Source organism: Cebidichthys violaceus, unplaced genomic scaffold (genome assembly GCF_023349555.1).
Source record: "Cebidichthys violaceus isolate CVI_PGR_0920_01 unplaced genomic scaffold, fCebVio1.0.p SCAF_83, whole genome shotgun sequence".
Lineage (NCBI taxonomy): Eukaryota > Metazoa > Chordata > Actinopteri > Perciformes > Stichaeidae > Cebidichthys > Cebidichthys violaceus.
Genome location: NW_027176968.1, coordinates 66,349 through 87,042, shown reverse-complemented (window position 1 = coordinate 87,042; position 20,694 = coordinate 66,349). Strand labels below are relative to the sequence as shown.

The window sequence follows — 20,694 nt, the reverse complement described above, 5'->3', positions numbered from 1 at the left end:
ATGGCTAGAAAATGTGGCAAAAATCATCGGATGATTTACAACAAGCCATCCGATGATTTACAACAGCTGAAAGCCCCCAAACACAAAATCAGTCCGTTCTGTCGTACTGGTTGCTAGGGACGCTGTCTGACGTATGTGCGTGCCTTAAAGGGATTCTGATACCTTCACTCTGTGAAATGTCTCCAGTTGTATTTGTTTGTTGCTAGAATAGCCTACTATCTGGCTACGATTTTACTGTGAAGTGCAACACATTGATTGAAGCGTATGGAATAAGCACAAAACTGACATAAATAGTGTTGTAGTGGTACAAAGCCTACTCTCTAACACTTCTGGAGCAATTGCTGCTTTCACCTGTTGGTAATTCAGCCTTATCCCACTCACCTGAAACCCAAATGGATATATATTTTTTTTAATACTAGCGCAGGTACAATAGGCCACCCAGGATTCATAACAAACCATTCCAATACTTTTTTTAAAAGTAGTTTGATGTAGAAGCTATAGCCAGTTTTTGATAATATCTGCTATTAATTAAAATGACATTGGTCTTATTGTTTCTAATTACCATGTTTTATTTTGTAATTTTTTTTATATGGTGTCATGTACTTGCTTTTGCAACAATAGCTATTTACCTTTCAGGCAAATACTGCTTATTTGAATTTTGATAGATGGCTTAATGGGAGCAGAGATGAGTTAAAAAAGACAAACACAAATCCATCATATATGTTAAGTCCAAACATTTTTTAAAGGTTTATTGTATATAAATAGCCCAGGTTATTGTTAAACAAAATAGTCAAAACTGCATCCATATTTTCTGTAATTTAGCCTCAACCCAAAACGCAAGGCAGTGATAAACAATAACACAAAATAATGTTAAGAAGATACCGCTCATTCATTAAACAACAAACAAAGCATTTTAACAGTTTTTTTTGTTTTTTACAGCTGCACCATCAGTAATATTGACCCATTTCAAGTAACTATACAACAGTGTTTTACATGTGCATTGCGCACAGAAAACTAGTTGAATAACGATACAAGAACAAAAAACAAAACAAAAAAAAGACGATTTAACTTATTTAAATATTCAATACATGGCTGATTCTACATACAAAAAAACATTTGAACAAAATTGCCTGCTTCGAACAACGCTCTCCTTGCCTTGTGGAGATTAGTGTAGTTTATGGGCCTCATATAACCCTCTTGATGCTCAGTAGCTAAAGAGGCCAACAACATGTATGATATGCAAGTGTTGAAGCACCACACTCATTTTTAATAGGCTAAGACTCGCTGAACCCCTATGATTTTTAAATGTTAAATTTACTCTGCAAACCAGTGATTTTTGCAAGGATAGATTAATGAGATCGTTCAGGTATCAAGTTTACTACTGTGTAAAGTTAAAGTTCCACCTTGGGCTGTAGTGTTGTGTTTAGAGTCATAATGCATGAGTTGCATCGTCGACATGTGTATGGATACCATTCGATAGCGGTATATGGTTCCCGTTGGTGAGGGAAGCTTTTTTCAAAGCAGCCACATTGCCATTGACGTAGGTTGTATGTGGAGGCAGGAAGTCTCTCTGCAGCTTGTGCTCCAGCAGCATATGGTTCTGAGGAGGAAGGCCGAGGCACGCTCTGAAAAAGAAAAAGAAGGAGACTGTTGTCAACTTCTGTCACTAATGACACACCTGCATATAAGCCTTGAAAAGTCCTTAAAATGACAGTACAATTCTTCCGTTGAATGTACATTCTTTGGTGAAAGTGTGTGATAAACTAGGTTAAGAAACCCAAGCCTTGTCCCCACCTCATGACGTTTTCTATGCAGGCCCTCTGGCGAAAGAAGGCGTTGATGACCGGTGTCCCAGGTGGGACCAGGGGGGCCTTGCAGAGGAAGGAGAGCAGTGCTAAGACACTGTGGAAGGACTGGAAGTCCTCCTCCCCTTGGGGTCGGACAGTAATGCGCTGACAAAGCTCTGTCAGGATCACCAGGTCCAGCATTATTGGGGTGGCTAGCAGAGAGTCCTGTTGCAAAGACAGAAAGATGAGAATGGTGTTATAGAGTGAGATGGCAAACCCACATTCACTAATGCATGGAAAACATAATGAAGTTCCTTGTACATGCAGGAATCATATTTATGCAATACCAGTGTCTTTTTCTAATATTACCACTAGGAGTCACCAAATCAAAACTTTTAAAATTCAACACATGAAAAAAGTTGGAATGCAAATTATAGTGATGCAGAAAATTACACCACATTGCTTCAAGTGTTTTGGGATTTATGAGCTAACTACTTCTAGAGGTGTCCTCTAGTTGTTTCAGTTTCAGCATTTATGTGCTTGGATAGATACTTGAATAAAATGCTTTTATTTTTTTCTACTTAATTAAAACCACTAATGTGAAGCATTTTTGTGTGAGTGCAGAATATTTCTAAATTAATTTGATAGCATACGTTGATGTTGGTAGAAAATGGGACAATCCCGGGAGGCCACTGTAGCATTTTTTTTTTTTTTTGTGCGATTGCAGAATCTTTAAAATAATTTTTGATAAGAGTGAATTATTTTGTAGAAAAATTTGACAATCCAGGGAGAAAAGCTGCAGTCAGCCAGATAACCAGAATATATGTTATTTCATGTGTAGGAATGGTGGTGGACTAAAGCAGCTAGGCCAGTGAAACATGAAACAACTGTGTCAATGACCTGAAGATGTCTCTTTAAATTAGCCTCAAGAAGGATTAACAGTAAGCACTGGCACTCTCGAGCCTCTTCCTCCACAACTACTGTCAGATAAAGAAGAAGAATAGATCTGAACGTTGTGTTTAACAAGCAATCAGCAGCCTGGACTCTGGAAATAGTTCTAATGTTTCTAGATTTGCCATTTTCAGCCACGTGTTTCACAGAAATAGATGTAGTGACCACTGACCTCACAGGTGTTGTGCAGTGCAATAGTATTGGTCCCTCCCATCATGATTTCAGAAGTGTATTCATCCATAGCCCGCTTGCTGTCTCCCACACAGGGAACATACTTAATCACCACCTGAAATAACACACAGACAGTTTCAAATATCTGATGAGTTGTTTTCCGTAAACGTCAATGTGGAGCTCATTATCCGTCTGTGTGTGAGTCACTCACACAGTGGTCAGGTTTTTCTCCAGGCTGGTACAATATGGAGTTTGACTGGACCATGTCATCCACCACGTTGCTCTTAGAGATCTCTTTAGAGCGAAACTGCTGAGGAGCCGACAGGTTCTTCCCATCGTTGTTGCCAAGATGATTGTAGCTGACGATGGAGGTCGGCTGTCGAGGGGGAGAGGAACTTATTCAGAATGTATTCGTTGAGAAAATACATGGTTCTGTAAGTTTTAAGTTGTCATATTTTCTGGTAGGACTATCACATTATTACTCTCCCCCCCGTTATGTTAATCCTTAAACAAACCAAGGGTTTAAGGTTAGAGGGTGTTGTATGCTGCGCAGATTGTAAAGCAATTTGATGAAATTTTAAGATTGTGGGCTGTATAAATAAAAGTGAGTGAACTGACTTAAAAGGCAGAGAAAGTAAGATTTATTGCTTAACATTCGCAGTTCACTGACCACGGTTAGGGTTAGGGTGCTCGTCAGGGGATGTAAGCCAACCCCAGATTTGCTTGCCATTTCGCGGGGCTAGATTTGTGTTTTTACGGCATCGTGTTCGACATTTTCGTCCTCTCGGGTGCATGCTTACGATCTGGCACTTTGTCCCTAGGTTTTTTGTAAAGGTTGACACCCAGAAACGTCCCGCGCACAGCTGAAATAAGAAAACAGTCTCTGGAGATACAGACACTGCCACACTCTTCTAGTCGGCCATAAATGATGATTAAGAGGGATTATTTTGAGTCTATACATTCTTTTTTTTGGGAAAATAATCCTAAATCTGCCTTTAAGATATTTGATGCCTATAAGTGTAAAAGGCAGTGGTTTATGAGACCAGTATCATTTGATCCAGTTAAGGACAATAGATGATACATTCTCACAGTAATTCTTGTCTTAGATTTCAGTGTTCTTAGCTTTTCTAGTATACTATAACCATGTTAGTAGTGATTCAGTGTGATTAGTATCAGACCAGTAATCTATCTGTCTGTCTGTCTGTCTGTCTGTCTGTCTGTCTTCTCACCTTGATACCAGAGCTGACCAGGAAGTCCACCAGCACTGACTTAACCTTGGTCTGACCGGATTTAAAGTCATCTCCTCCGATGAACACCCCGTGCTGCACGGCCAGCTCTACGGCCCCTGGTACAAAAGTGTTCTGCGGAGAGCCGTTGATGTAGGCACAACCCTCCAGTATGCTGGCCACTGCAAACAGAGTGGAAGGAGAGACCTCTGCTCCAGCCTAATGGATGTAGTAAAAAGATTATAACCGTTACCGAGTGTATCATCATATTCCAGCTTGACTCACAAGGCGTACATTTCCCCAAGACCCTCTTCACATCATCTCCATTGTCAACTTCACGCCTATCTAAAATTGAGCTGTTTGCTGAAGATCATAAGTCTGTGAAATAGACTATTATCGTTGCGGACGGCTGTATGAGCATGCTGAAGACAGGAGATAAAATATAAACTCACCCATGAGGGGGAAATCATAATTTTCTTGCCCTGATCTGATATAAAAAGGAATAGCTGACTCATTATGGAATTTCATCTACAAATCCACAGTGAAGTGTTCGGAGAGCTAATCTTCTCATCCTCTAAGCTTTATTAATCTCTAAATGGATGGAGGATTACCGTTTGGTCCTCGGCATTAGGAGGAAATTAAAGTCAAAGTCATGACTACTGGCCACCATCACAGTTTAGGATGGTTTGTAGGACAATTAAAAGTGAATTATCATACTGGGTCTCTACTGAAACCAACTTAAGGATTTGTGTCTTGAGAGCTTGCATTTTAAAGCTATGCGTCATGAATCTGGAAGTTTTCCAACTCAAACTCTGTTCACGGCTCCTGCTCTCACCTGGATTGCAGCAAGCAGGTTCTTTGCCTTGTCATTGACCCCTGGTATGATATCACAGAAGCGCTCGGTGTTGGCGGTCCACAGAACAATGACTTTGTCCACACCACTCGACTGACGGAAGTCCCTTATGTCAGCTCTTATCTGCTCCACCTGGAAGACCATTCACTCTTTTAAGTCAGATTAAAATGACACATGAAGCAACTTGAATCTGAAGTGAAATACACATATGGAGCAGAGACTCCAGCCCTCTTGAACCTGCTGCTCGGGAGACCAAGCGTTACCTGCTCCGCCATGCTTCCAGTGAGGACGTTATCTGCCCGACTCTCTTGGTTTGCAGCGATGAATTCTGGGATATAGATGGATGCTCTGGGTTTCATGCGGCTCAAGTGTGGCCGCAGCTGCTCTTGTAATGACCACTCAAGCACCTGAGCTCTCTCCATCGCTCTGCCAAGATCCATTGAAGAGATATCCCAGCCTAAAAACACAAACACACAAACACACCTCAAGTGTGTGTGTGTATATGTATATATATACACACACACACACACACACACACACACACACACACACACACACACACACACACACACACACACACACACACACACACACACACACACACACACACACATATATGCTGACCTATGCGGGTCAACACTTCCATCTTATAATAGACTACAGCAGCTCTATAAACAGCTTGCCTGTTAAAGCTCTTCCCATATGAAGTATCAGACTAGACTGCATTAGAGGACACCATACTGGAGCACATCTCTGACCATCTTCACCTCAAGGAGAGGCTCTCCATGAAGCTGCCCTGGGGTCAGATTTCCCTGCTGTTTACACTGCTGTTAACAGCTCACTTGCGCTCTTATATTACACACACTTCTCAGTTTCTGTATCAGAGGTTAGACCTCGAGCACAGTATCTGCAATTGTCCGTACCGTCAAAGACTATGTCATTAGGGTGCACCATGGGTAGGAGGTCACGGAGGGGCACATTGACTTCGCCCTCGGGTCCTGATCCCAGACAAGCAGTAGATGCCTGCAGGAGGGACCCAAAGTAGTTTGCTTTCTGCAGAATGTGGGAGATGAAAAGAAGAGAAAAACACAGATTTCATTATCTCTTCAGACTTATCCTCTAGTGGGTTTAAGGTTTATTAAATCCTTTGAACCAGAGAAAAATGTCAGAAATGGAAATCACGGGAAGCAGCTCATAGAGGTAACAATGTATGCCCATATAAGGGGATATCCCTAAGACCAGAGTTAGTTAAGCCCTTCTTAACACTCTACTGAACAGGTCAGCATAATCAGTCTCTACCACTGTATGGGGAAATACAGTAGGCTATATTTATAAAGCAGGACAAGAAGGTTCTCTATTTTTTTTTTTTAGAAAGAAGAATTATTGTAGTGTTTACATGTTTTAGCTGTAAAACTACTAATGTACGCTTGACACAAGGGATGGCCATTTTCCAAGCAGGCAACAAAATCAATTTACAGAAGGTTGTTCGAGTCGGCTACAAAATGAAGTTAGATTGGTTACCGTCAACGTGAAGTTATACAAGTGATTTTTAAATTTCAAGTCTATCCCAGTTGTTTTCCTGCACTATACTGAAATGAATGTAAACCAGCAGCTGATTCACTGACTGTATGTGTACAGGCGCATTTGTGTCACTCACCTTCACTCCAGTCTTGGTTCTCCAGGTGAGACCCAGCTTGTTGGCCAGTACAGCTGCCGTCACTGTGGTCCCGTTGTTGCCTCCCCAGCCCACCAGCATCACACCCAGCTGGGGCACACGTCTCTCTGTGCGAAACGTCATCTCGGTGGTGCGGGGGGTCACCTGTTCCCCAATAAGGAGCAGAATTAGAGGGACACTATACAAATGACACACACACACACACACACACACACACACACACACACACACACACACACACACACACACACACACACACACACACACACACACACACACACACACACACACACACACACACACACGTCAGAAAAGGTCCACGTACTGTTACTTTGTTCCCATCTCTGTGAACTGATGTGGTCTGGTAGGAATACTGAGACACAATGTGTGTATCTGTGTACTTCACATTAGAGCTGTTGATTTGAACGTTGACAGACATGGCTGCAGAGTCTGCGAAGAGAGAAACAAAAGAGAATTTGTCCAACTTCTTACAATGTGGAAATGGCACTATGGGTAAATAAATAGCGGCATTTCCTCAACACATATTTAATGAAGGCAGGGAAACGGTCTTAAGCTACATGGTATGACACATACTCCATACCGATGTATGGAGCACTAGGGTGCTATTAAACATACTAGGAATACTTTTAAAACTTAAATTCATCACAAATCCTTTCCTCACCTTCTATGCTTGCATCTTAGTCCTGCCCACCGGAGATCTTGGAGCTCTCATTTTAATACATTCTCATTTTTAGCACTTATTGTATTCATATTAGTTTGTTGCACTTATTGTATTCATATTACTTGGTTGCACTATTGTTTTCGTTTGTTTCTGCATTGTACTTTGGCTCTGGGTTATGCTCTTAGATGCTTGTTTGGAAAAGGAGATGTACTTATGACTTCTGGTGACCAGTAGTTCTCTTGAATACCTATGTTGAATACACTTATTGTAAATCACTTTGGATAAAAGCATCTGCTAAATGACTGTAATGTAATGTAATGAGACTTTAATTAAATATGAGTGTGTCACAGCAGGCATCAGCTGTCCATTGTTTTGTTATATTGCTGTATTTTATGATACTGAATTTGACATATTATGTACTAGAACATACTAAATATTTGTATTGTGTACTAAATAGTATTGTAGTATGAGTATTGGAACACACAGGCATTTTAGGAATTGGGCTGTCCTTCAGGATTGGGCTCTGAGATAGATTTTCGGGTCACAAGCTGGAGGATCGAGGAGCAAGGATAAGAGGAGGCTGAAAATTGGGAAAGGGTAAAGGCCCCCAGAAGTATTTAACAAAACAAAAACAAAAAAAAAGGTAAAAATAATACATTTAAAAAGTACGTAAACAAAGGACTGCACGTGGTGTTCAGCCACATTTACACAGCCTTAACATCAACAGATTTAAGCTGGTATATAAAAAAACATGATATCAGGAGTGCAAGCAAATACATTGCCTATATATTATTCATTCAACCATTTCTTTTAATGTTGCTTATTGAAGCAGTTTTGACACATACGATTCGAATGATTATTTGACAATTACCTCTCGTCTTGTAATGCTACAGCGTGGAAAAAAATGCGCACAAAAAAAAAAGTTTTTGTTTTAGCAATGTAACGTGTTGCAATTTAGCAATATGTTGCCGCAAAGTGCTGTCCCATATACATTGAAAACAATTCCAAGCACTTGCACTTCCTTGGCTAGAGAGACGTCACAGCTAACTACGACATACATCCGCTTCCGGCCTTGTTAACAATGGCCCGCCCTGCTCTGCCTGTCACTGGCTCCCCCTGATACATGCCTAAACCTAACCAATCCAAGCAACGAAGGCAACGAATACTAGCCAATCAGAGACGGAGTAAGGCGGGGCATGCTTTCCCGATAGCATATTTCCTGATTTAGCTATCCCGGCATGAACAAGTACAGATAAAGTACTCTTTCGTGACTCCCTAACCGACAAAAACATAATATTTTCCCAGCAATCCCTGTCAGACCATCTTGGGCTATTTCTTTCATACAAACACAGGTAATATGTCAATAAATGTATGAACTAACAACCACGGAAACACTCACCACTTGAAGAGTAAAGATGTCTGAATTTGCCTTCGTTTAAATAAGTCCTGGGTTGTCGCGTGGACCGTTTAACGGAAGTCCCTTTTGTTTTTAAAAATGCCGGGTAATATCCAACCCCTTCTCGTCCCACTGCGTTCAAATGATGTTTCTCCGTATTGCGACGTATTCAATGCAAGTGCCAATCAGACTGGTCCGTCGCACTTATATAACACGGGAATATGAAGAGAGCTTGAAAAACGCGTGCACACCGGCTGAAAATGGCGTGTGTGAAGGCACGCCCCGTCATTTTCCTTTGTACGGGGCGGGGCGGGGCGCGGGTGTGGAGTGAGACTGGGTTGTCGCACTTAGCAGCAATGCCTGACTGGAACGCCAACTTAGATCAGTTGACTTTTTTCCCCGAGTCAGTGAAATCAGTGGCTATTCTGTGGAAAGTACTTTTTAAAATAATTTTACCTTTATTTATGAATTTGCTGAAACACGTGGCTCAAACTGCCCTAAATACTTGCTTAGTGTCACATTAACATAAGTCATTTGTACCAACTCAATCTAAACCACAACCACACACAAGTGAAAAAAAGTCGATAGGCTAGGCTAAGGAATTTATAATGATAAAGTAGACAGGTGTGGCTGTTACTTAACTTTCAAGAATGAGGACGGGTGCAGGGGAAGGATTTCACAATAGCCATACAGTTCAATAAAGTAAAGAAATCTACTGCTATTTATTAATCAGATTTAAGGCTATGGAAGCACATTTCCACCACTGTGATGAAACAAATTAAGATCCTGTAAATCATTATAATGAGAAATGTTCTCATAATAATGACTTAGTATGTCATAATTATGACTTAGTATCACATAATTATGTCTTAGTATCCCATAATTATGACTTACTATCACATAATTATGACTTACTATCACATGATTATGACTTACTATCACATAATTATGACTTGGTATCACGTAATTATGACATATCTCATAATTATAACTTACTATCTCATAATTATGACATACTATCACATAATTATGACTTAGTATCACGTAATTATGACGTATCTCATAATTAAGATTTAGAAAGGCAGCTTCTCCTCTCTTTCTCCTCCGCTCTGTGTCATATTGACTGAGATGGTATACTAATGTGGTTCAGCAGCACATACCGATCCCTAGAGTGGTTTGATGCTCCTGTTCCACCGGCACAATAGTCATTTTTGCTCAATGATCTATTCGACTGTCTAAAATGACAATTTATGTTTCGATTACATGTAATATGTTTCACTGTATATTTCAGCATGGCTCGAGTCTGCAATGACAGGTTCTTATACCTGCCAGAAGGGGGCACTATAGAACTACAGACCAGAGGTGACAACATTTGTGTTTATAGTTCTATAGTGCCGCCTTCTGGCAGGTATAAGTTGTGGAAATGGGCTTCCATATATTTATCACATTTTTAGCCTAGCTTATTCAATGTGGCTGGTGTGATGCCCTATATTTGGTATATTACAATAGGTTTATATATTGGCTCTGTACAGCACATTGAATCTGAAATGACACAATGACAGAGGTGCTGACTTACAGCCTTAAGTGTGACACTGAAGGAGGCCTCTTTATACAAAGACCTATGGACCCTACAACATGGCAGCTCATTTAGACAAATGAGCTTGTTGTTTCACTTGAAAAAGATGCAAAAAGCCCCAAAAAACAAACAAAAAGTGAATATGGCTTTTACTTTGGTCGACTAAAGTAATTGTCCCTTCAATCAGAGGGGCAACGGTTCGATCCCCGGCTCCTGCTCTACCAGTCTCATGTCAATGTGTCCTTGAGCAAGACACCTAACCACGGTGTGTAGATAGATACTGAATTGTATCTATATGCTTATAGCAAATGTATATTTGGATAAAAGCATCTGCTAAATGACCGTAATGTGAAAAATTGCTCTTGGTCAACCAGTATGGACGCGAATATACCCTTAAGTTATAGATATACACTGCCTGCTGCATTTCATTGTTCAGACTTGATACAGAAGCCTCATTTCTGCAGTGAAATAATATGCTTAGCTGGATTGTTTCAGTTGTTGTTCACCGGCACTGAGTTTAGTATATTTTTTTCACTATGTGCAATACAGTACACCTAATGCACTGTATGTAATACTGTTGTTTGTTCCCCTTTAATCTAGAATAACAATAATAGAAATAATATGAATTAATTTAATTAATTCTAGTTATTTCTTACAATTTTATTTTATTGCATTACTTTTAACATATGTCAAGTTATTCAAGGTTTAGTTCAGCTCTTGGCCTTTTTTGACTTTCTACCTACTTCGCTTTTTTAACTTAAAACTTTGTTACAATTCAGTTTTGTTTTATTAAACTGATCATCATTTAATATTACACTGACTTAATAAGCCAGCTTTCCACAGTTCCCTCTCTGCAGCGGTCTACCGATGTAATAACAGAAGGTGAGACATAAGTTCCAGCTGACATCGTTTCCTTGTGCTATTTTTAGATGGCTCTATTTTAAAGATGATTCTTTTCCTTTATTCAACATGTGTCGGCTACTCCTTGCTGTTATGCCTTCAATGCCAATCATCCAAGGACATAGAATATCCACACCTCTTTTAAAACATCTGTTTTACATCAATACTTTGCTTTTTAGTTCCAGCTTATGGAACTGTGCTTTTGCCTGACTTTTACTAAATGAAAAACAGAGAAGATTTAATTTCTACAATTCTTTTAGACATACAGTATTGCCTGAAGGCTTCATCCGCACCCGGAGCCTGTCCTCCTCTGGTCCATCAGAATGAGTCTAACCAGATACTGAGCTGGGCTGCGTGGAAGATGACCTCTACATTCCTACGAGAAAATTATTAGACCAATGATGTGTGTAGAATGTAATAGGGAGATGAGATAAAGAGATGTTTATGGGGCAATTTCAGGAAAAGAAACAATATCACTCACATGACAAAATGGACACATGACAAAAGTCATAATTGCTCACCATAACTTAAGTAGGTTACTTCTGCTAGAGGCAAAAGATGATATTTGATCAGGGCCCAAGCAGGTCAGACAGAGCTGTAGTATTTACTGCAACCACGTTTTAATTCTCTACTAGGCTTTTGAGTTTTGTCAGCTGTTTTTGAACAGCACAAGTTACTTTAGCCTACAATTATATATTATAAAGTGATTATACCCAAAACATATAACAGTTTTTTTACAGATTGATTAGTGAATTTGAGTTTGAATGACAGACTTTAATTGAGATAAGGCATACTTGTTTTACCTGTCAGACACAAACTATTATAGGACAAGTTGGATTTATCAACATTTTTAGAACAATTCCAGTTTTTAATATTAGCATGTACAATATTTTGTATATATATTCACAAATCACCCAATTGGTTACCCATGATATACACAGCCCTAACCCTCTTGCCTGGTATAAACCCATATCTTTCGACTCCAGCTCCAGTTCGTAATGCAGGCTTTTCGTTAAAAGGTAGGTCTAGGGTACTTTTCTCAGACTTAAAAGCTCTCTCCAGACTTACAGAGGACATCAAACAACAGTAGCAGTGTGCTACTTCTTAAGTAAAGGAGTACCACTTGTTTGTTTTAATCTACAGCTGCAACTAACAATTGTTTTCACAACTGATTAATCTTACATTTATTTTCATTAACATGAATTGATTGATCTTTTGGTGTATGAAATGTGAAAAAAAAAAGTTTCCAGAGGGGCTCTACTCTAATATAAACATTACTTGTTTTGTTAGACTAACAATACAAAAACCAAAAATATTAAAATACTATAATATTAGAAAAAAAGGAGCATCTCACATTTGAGAGGCTGAAAACAGAATATTCAACATTTTTGCATGAAAAATGTATCATTTATCAATTAACAGACATATGATAGATAGATAGATAGATAGATAGATAGATAGATAGATAGATAGATAGATAGATAGATAGATAGATAGATACTTTATTCATCCCCAGGGGGAAATGTGTTTGTAGCAGCAGCAAACGAAGTTACAGAGTAAACATACAAATATTAAATATGAAAAATATATAATACATATAAAATATATGTAAGTTACCTACATATATCAGCCAGATACATCATGGGTATATTTTTTTGTATAATGGACTGTATTTAGACCCAAAGAGTCTAAAAATAATACAATAACAGAAAGGTAACTATTTTATACGACTTTACAGTCACTATATCCATCCGCCCTCTGATTGGAGGACGTATGTTTACGTAGCAACGTATATACCTTCCGGACCGGAAGATGTCGCTCAGGCCAGTCCTAAAAAACTTCCGCCTTAACTTGTAAAGAAAACATAGCAGCTAAAAGGCAATCGACGGCGTAACCAACCGATTTAAGAAGTCAGACCACAGGTAGATACAAGTACACATTGGACACCCATATACCGACTTACACACACGTTCCAAAGCAGTTTGTTGACGCGTTTTTAGCTCATCAGCAAATACAAATCTCCAATTTACTGTAGCTAGCACGTAAGCTACGCTGTTAACTGCTAGCAGTTTGCTACCAACGATTTGGTCGGCCATAGGCCTCAATTGAGTATCTTTATGGTTAGATCGCGATCAATTTCTCACTACACACAGCACGTTATTGTTCTGACAATCGATTTTGATAATGTATTGCTTTAAATAAAATTCCAAACGTTAGTTAACGTCACACCAGCTACTTTGTTAGCTATGTCTAGTTAGCCGTCTAGCTAGTCAACTTAGCCTGCCAGTTAGCCAGGCATCGCGTCAGACACTGTGGCTGACAAACAGTAATCTAACTGTATGTCTTATAAGACAGGTCAGGAATGACACAACTACACAGTAAAGCTAGTCAAATATCCAAATGCGTACAATTTAGTTAACGATAGCTAACAACTAAAAGCTGAGTTACACTGCCAACCATGTCAGTAATGTTTTCTTGCTCTTTAAATTGGCCTAATATATATATATATATATATATATATATATATATATATATATATGTATGTATATATATATATATGTATGTATATATATATATATATATGTATATACATATATATACACGTGTATATATATATATATATATATATATATATATATATATATATGTATATACATATATATATATATATATATATATATACATATGTATATATATATACGTATATATATTTAAAACAGATAGGAAGGAGGACTTGCTTGCAATAACTGCTTGTTTCCTTAATCTTTAGTTTATGTAATCTAATAACTACACATTTATGTTGCTGTTTGGTCACGTTGGCCTTGCTGTCACCAGCAAGGTAACACATAACTGTGCCACTCCCCTAAACCAATCACCAAGTCACCTATTCGTGCTTGTTAGAAAGATACCTAGAGTTTTACTAGGCTAGATATACAGTGTTGGTTGGTATCAGTTACACGGGACATGTTAGCTAATAAGCAACAAGCAATTACAGTAGAGAAATGCTATAAATTGTATGTTTAAGGTAACACAGATTCATGACAATGTCATGGTTTGTCCATCAAAGAGCGTTTGTTTATAACTGTGTAATATCCTGCTCAGTACATACAGATCCAACATTTTTTCTCACCCAATACTAATTTTAATGCCTAAACTCGCTGCGTGGAAGTCAAAGTAGAATTAGTTTTGGCACGCAACATGAAGCCAGGGATCGATGTGCCACTAGTCAGCAGCCATCTGTGACTGAATGAATGTAACTGATAGCTGAAACACTGCATTTCATAATGACACTACAGAAGGAGCTGTAGTTCATGTGGCTCCTTCACATCATAGCCAGTACCCGATCCATTTCATCAAGTTAGGATCAGCGCCAATACTAAAACAGTTGATCAAATCAGTGCGTTCCCACTAAAACCCCCCCCCCCTCAAAAAAAAGAACCACCTTAGAATACACTGTACTACCTAAATAGTCAATGTCTTGCCATATAGTCAAACTAAGCTTAATCAGTAACCCGCTGTTTTCTTTCAATTTATTTTCTCCAGACTCTTGCCAATCTGGAGCTTGTGTGGTTTTCAGAGTGTGTGTGAGTGTGAGTGTGAGTGGGTGAGTGTGTATGTGTGAGTGAGTGTGAGAGCTGCAGTTTCCTCCCTACCTTTTCACCAAGAGCTGCTCCTCCCTGGAGGATGACAATGGAGGAGATGAAGAATGAAGCGGAGACAAACTCCATGGTATCCATGACTCTGTACGCCGTGATGTACCCGGTTTTCAACGAGGTAAAACATCTAATGCTGTCAATGGTCACCTTTAATATATGGTATTATTTAAAAAATATATTAATACACAGACTTATTATAGTTTAGTTACATTTGTGTTAGACTGATTAAAAAAAGGAAAAAAAACTAGAAGTGCAACTGGACTATAAATGCTGAAACAACTACAACCTGTCCAGAGTTGGCTGTGATAACGTGTGTGTTCTCTTCTTTTTTTGTTTCATTAGCTGGAGAGGATCAACCTTTCAGCAGCTCAGACGCTCAGAGCAGCCTTCATAAAGGTACACCTATGCATGGATCATGACCTGACACATAAAAACACAATAGTATCATTCCCATGACCCATCACAACTTCCTGTCATAATATATTTGGTTTATATTTAGGCTGCTTCCCAGTTCCCCATTTCTCTTTTAAAAAAAACACATTGAATTTAAAATGTATCTGATGTTCTTCCTCAAGGACACTGACAGGAATGAATTGGGGCTGCAGCTAGCAATTATTCTCATTCTCGACCGTTTTGCTGATTATTTTTTTGATTCATTGTTTTAATTATGAATTAGCACAAATAGTAAGAAACACCCATTAGAATTTCCAAGAGCCTTATGTGATGTTATCAGATGTTTTGTCTCAACAACCGTGTAACACCCAATGACATTCAGTTTAGTAACTTCAATGAGAGACAAAAGCAACAAATCCTCAGTTTTGCTTGATTTATGGATTAAATGGATCCAAAATGGATTACAGGTAATCTATTATCATTATAGTTGCCCATTCATTTCCCATTGATTGATTATTTGAAAGAGGAAAAAATGCCAAGTGTGAAATTACAGCCCAAAACTTTGACTTCCATTGCACTTCTTGTGCAATGTGGGATTATGAGCAATATCACAAATGCAACCAGTTTCGGTTATCCAGTACCTCCAGGTAAAGGGGTTTAGATAATCTGGGAAAACTGCCAGCCTGTTTATAACCTTGTTGCCCTTTTTGGACATTTATTTTAAGAATTTCACGTTTAGCGATCTTACCACTGAAGTTTGGTGAGTTCAATGTTCCAACAGAATTGATGGCTGGAGGTATATAAAACCCAAGTTTTAATAAAGCGTAGTTTTCCTTGTTCTGTGTTCCTATATTTCCTCTCACTGGTGGGAGCCACACTGTTGCTGCTGATTCATCAGCGAATCACTGTGAAAGAAGCAATCGTTAATCAACCTCCAACTGAGAAATTCTGTTATCACGTCAACTCCTTGTTTGTCTCTTGCCTTCTATGCCTCCTCAATACAGTGAAGATACAGAGAGGGCCCACAGAATACCGACATTGTCCTATTTCTTATAGAATTAAAGGAGACATTTGTGAAGTAGTATTCAGTTAAATGTATGAAGCCCTATACAATGTTTTGATTCGTTTTTCAATCTTACCTTTTGTTATTAGCAATGTAGAAACTATTAGGTTTATATGATGTTCGTTATGCTTAAGCATCTCCATTTACGTGATTGTAATTGAATCAGATGAGACTTTCTTAATGTCTTGATCCTCTTTTTTTCTTTCTATCTATACACTGCTGTGATTGCACTGGAATAATAAAAGCAAATAGATTACCTCTGTGCTGCTGCTGATGAGCAGCAGCGTTCAACGCAAGCACAGATTAAATATTAATGAAGGAGAAGCTGCTTTGTCTTTATCCAAACCTAAAGGGAGATGTGATCACCTTACAGCTGTTGTACTGGGACGAGTACGAGTCTTTTGTTCACTTGTCTCACTGAATGGCCTCGCTAATGCTGCCGCCGCTTCCTGGGTGGCAAAACTCAAGGTTGAATTATTCAGGAGGAGAGCTTTCGTGCATTCGTCTGAGCGGCTCACAGCGGACATCTGACATTCAACAGAGTTCTAGCTGTGTTCTCCGCAGCTCGGCGCCTCTTCTTGCTTTCGTTGGAGAAGGCATTCTCTGTCTTCTGTATGAATTGCTTCCTTCTGTTCCTCACCCCCTCTTGTCCAATTCTCTTTTGTCAGGCGGAGAGGGAGAACCCTGGCCTGACTCAGGACATCATTATGAAGATCTTGGAGAAAAAGAACGTCCAAATCAACTTCACTGAATCCCTACTGCGCATGGCAGCTGATGATGTGGAAGGTGTGTATGTAAGAGAAAGAGGTGCTGTGGTGGAAATGGCCTTTTGTGACCCTGAGGTCCAGGTTTTAAGGTGATGCAGCTGTATGCCCGTTGTCTCTCCAATTCTTTTGTTCTATCCTGACTTTACCAGCTTGTTTTCTGTATCTGTCCAGTTGTAGAACTCATTGAGTCTCTGGGAATGTGCTGAACTCCTTTTTTTTCTTTTTTCCTGCAGAGTTCATGATTGACCGGCCTGAGCAGGAGTTCCAGGACCTAAATGAGAAGGCCAGAGCTCTGAAACACATTCTCAGCAAAATCCCTGATGAGATCAATGACAGAGTACGCTTCCTACAGACTATCAAGTGAGAGCGAATGCACGCACACACACACAAGCACGCACGCACGCACGCACGCACGCACACACACACACACACACACACACACAAAATTATGTTTTTTAAAACGTAAGTGTGCACTGTGTTTAGTGAGAAATGCAGTGATTTACAAGATTTACCTTTCCCAACACATCAGACATTCTCCCTCACTCGCCACTTTCAAAACTGCACTTAAAACTCACCTGTTCAAATCTGCTTCTTTTCATGTTGTTCCTCACTGTTATGATTTTGTTCTTATTATAAATGCTTTTATTTTTATTTTTTTAAATTTTTGTTTTACCATGTAAAGTGTCTTTGAGTGCCTTTTAAAGCGCTATATAAATAAAATGTATTATTATTATTACACATTACAAATAAAAGCTGATCCGTGTCATAGGATGCAGTGCTCATGCTCAGGCCTTCAGTAACTTTAACCTCTCCATAGTAAATGTATCATTAGAAAATAACACTGTGCTGTCCTTATTACGATGGATTAATTCAACGTTACCGTCTGTTACATCACTGAGTGTTACACATCTTGGTTGAATTTGTGTTGTGAAATCCTCCCTTGTGTTGCTGTTGTTTTCCTGCAGAGACATAGCCAGCGCCATAAAAGAGCTCCTGGACACAGTCAACAATGTCATTAAGAAATATCAGTACCAGAATCGCAGAGTGAGTAACAAGGACACAAAAACAAACCTGTGTAAGCTGCTCGCCTTTCCCTTGTTTCTTTATGATGTTTGTGTTTGTTTTCTTGTTTGTTAAGGCTCTGGAGCACCAGAAAAAGGAGTTTGTGAAATACTCCAAAAGTTTCAGCGACACCCTCAAAACATACTTCAAAGACGGAAAGTAAGTGTAACAATAACCCCCCCATAAGTGAACGTTAGAAGAAGAGTATCACGCGTTTCTAGACAGCCATGTTGCTTGGTTTATTAATGCTAAAATGTTTGTATCAGTTAGTTGATTTGTTTCCCTGGCTGGTGGTAGATCCATAATTTGCAAACAAACTGTATAGTGTTGCTAAGCAGCTAGCTGACCGTAAACTGTCGTTAGTGTCATATAAAAGTCATCTTCCCATGCTTATCTACATTGTATCCACCTCCATTGTACCAAGAACCCATGGAGGTTTCAGGAGAAGAAAGGACCCGTTTGTTTGCAGTGATTCAGCTGGTCATTTGTTAAGTAAAGCAGATGTGTGAATTTGAATGTGTGGGCAAAACATTGCTCATTGATAGTTTACTATGTTTAAACGGTATCAATGAGCTTCTCCAGTCTGTTGTCTCAAGTTTTAACTTTGTGTGTTCCCAGGGCAATAAATGTCTTCATCAGTGCAAACCGGCTCATCCACCAAACCAACCTCATACTGCAGACCTTCAAAACCGTGGCCTAGCCCTCAGAGACCCCCAGAGGTCCCCCTGTGCTGTGGGGAGCAACTGCTAGGATGGTGGAAGCTTGAAGAGCGCCTGACCCATATATGTAAATTAGAAAGAGTTGATTTTAGGGTTGGGGGTCGATTCCATTGGAGTCGATATTCTAGATTCCAGTTCAAGAGACTGAAAAGTGCCATTTGTTTTGTCAATGAGGATTTTCCAGTCTTGAAATGGAACTGAATGGGCCCAAAGTCTTGGTTGATTTGATTTTATTTGGACAGTTTTAATTTATAACCCTGGTCTTGTTGGGAGTAGGTGAGGCGAGGTGTTTATTAAAGACTAATTGCCATTTTTCTAATATATTCATGTTGATCATTTTACTTTTAGCTTTTCAAATCATTGGCTACACATCTCAGACCGCATTCAGCAGGGGTGTGTCTCAGTCGTCTATTCTGGTTTTCTCTTCTCGGCTCCTATTTGTGTCATTTTGCCATGGTGTGTATGCGCAGGATCCAGCTGTGGGGAGTGGAGAGGACGCAGCGTTGGACATTGGAGAAGCAGACTCAGATATTGTTTCTCTTTATTATCAGAAGACACAAAGCCAAATGACTTCCAGCACAGTGTGCGCCTTACCAAGTCCTGTAACATTCCCTCCTCTCAGTGTAATGAAGCGGAACCAGTCCCTGCCGTTGGGGGATGTAGAGAGAGAAATGAAAGTTCTGTATTTAACTGATAACTGGTTGCAAATGTTCAATAAATAGTTTCCAAATGATGATGCTTTTTTAAATGCGTCCGAGTCCAATATGTGTGGGGTGACTTGAAAAAGGGGTTTAAACTTAGTTTTTGCTTTTTCCAAAGGGCTTGGGTGGGGCTATTTTTCAGAAAAGTAAATACTGAGCTCTGTGGCTGGGTGTTCTGCAAATGCATGAGGCAAAAACTGATGGAAGAAATGTTTTACTTTATGTGCACAGTTCTACTGAGACATATTACATGAGCCAGAAAGCAAAAGAGAATCTTGATTGACCTGGAAAATGTCTCTACTTCTTTTCTGCTTTATGGGTTAGAAGAACTTAAAAAAAAACGTTAAAAAGTATCTTGGCCTTTGAGCAAAGCTTGAGCAGTCTTTATGGGGTTTTATTTTGTAAATTACGCCTGCCATTTCGAAAGCCGCTTCCCTTTATTTGATGAGCATGCACATCCTCACCAGCAGATGCTTCCTAACCATACCAGGTCATTTCCTTGATACCGCTCTTGTCAGCTGAAAGAGTGTTTAGGTCCTCGGTTCATTTGGACAAAAACACTTCCAGCGTTACCTGGAAATGACGTAGCAGACACAGCAGAGGAACAGAAAGGCTCCAGATGAGCTCTCTCAAAGGACGATATAAGTATCAAAATGTAGAAGTAGTAGCTGTTATGTTGTGTTAGATCATAAATGCTTATTCATTATTGAATGCATGATAGTTAATGCAAAACTAGTTAACCAAAAAACTCCACTTCTTGTAAGTAACATTTTCAGACCACCAAACAAAGAATAAAGGATTGTTATGTGGGTTCCCAGCCCATACAGTGCACAATATTTGCAGGGGTGTGGCTTTTATCCAGCTTTTACGTAAGTTGCTCTATTCTTCCTGGTCGTTCCTGCCATAACACATAAGTGAGAAGGTAGTTTCCTCTGTCATTGTGCCGATTGATCCAATATGCAGATGGGTCACTTTTGATTTTTTATTAGTAGCCATTAAAAGAAAAAGGAAGCTCAATAGTTGGACGTCAAAGAAAAAACACTTCTTTGCATTTGCACAATGTCAATAAAAATGATTTACTTAAGGTCGAAACATGAGCTGTTTTTTCCACAGCAT

At 39.3% G+C, this 20,694-nt stretch overlaps 2 protein-coding genes across 4 annotated transcripts; one reads left to right on the top strand and one right to left on the bottom strand.

Moving 5' to 3' along the window:
- Window positions 1-719: 719 nt before the first annotated feature.
- LOC137866441 (inositol-3-phosphate synthase 1-A-like) lies at window positions 720-8,996 on the bottom strand. 3 transcript variants are annotated; one of them, XM_068702365.1, is made up of 11 exons: window positions 8,745-8,996; window positions 6,989-7,113; window positions 6,646-6,807; window positions 5,912-6,041; window positions 5,252-5,445; window positions 4,971-5,120; window positions 4,139-4,354; window positions 3,121-3,285; window positions 2,911-3,024; window positions 1,795-2,012; window positions 720-1,625 (listed from the first exon to the last, which is right to left on the bottom strand). In XM_068702365.1, exons 2-11 carry the CDS (start codon window positions 7,100-7,102, stop codon window positions 1,430-1,432), a joined length of 1,659 nt encoding a protein of 552 aa, XP_068558466.1. In that variant the 5' UTR covers window positions 7,103-7,113; window positions 8,745-8,996; the 3' UTR covers window positions 720-1,429. The 3 variants fall into 3 exon arrangements, with proteins under 3 accessions (XP_068558466.1, XP_068558468.1, XP_068558467.1); XM_068702367.1 differs by lacking the exon at window positions 8,745-8,996 and adding an exon at window positions 8,217-8,395; XM_068702366.1 differs by lacking the exon at window positions 8,745-8,996 and adding an exon at window positions 7,346-8,020.
- A 4,034-nt stretch (window positions 8,997-13,030) lies between these two features.
- LOC137866452 (programmed cell death protein 10) lies at window positions 13,031-19,610 on the top strand. The gene is made up of 8 exons (XM_068702380.1): window positions 13,031-13,139; window positions 14,761-14,991; window positions 15,216-15,269; window positions 16,998-17,115; window positions 17,330-17,456; window positions 18,062-18,140; window positions 18,235-18,317; window positions 18,777-19,610. Exons 2-8 carry the CDS (start codon window positions 14,902-14,904, stop codon window positions 18,856-18,858), a joined length of 633 nt encoding a protein of 210 aa, XP_068558481.1. The 5' UTR covers window positions 13,031-13,139; window positions 14,761-14,901; the 3' UTR covers window positions 18,859-19,610.
- Window positions 19,611-20,694: the final 1,084 nt, after the last annotated feature.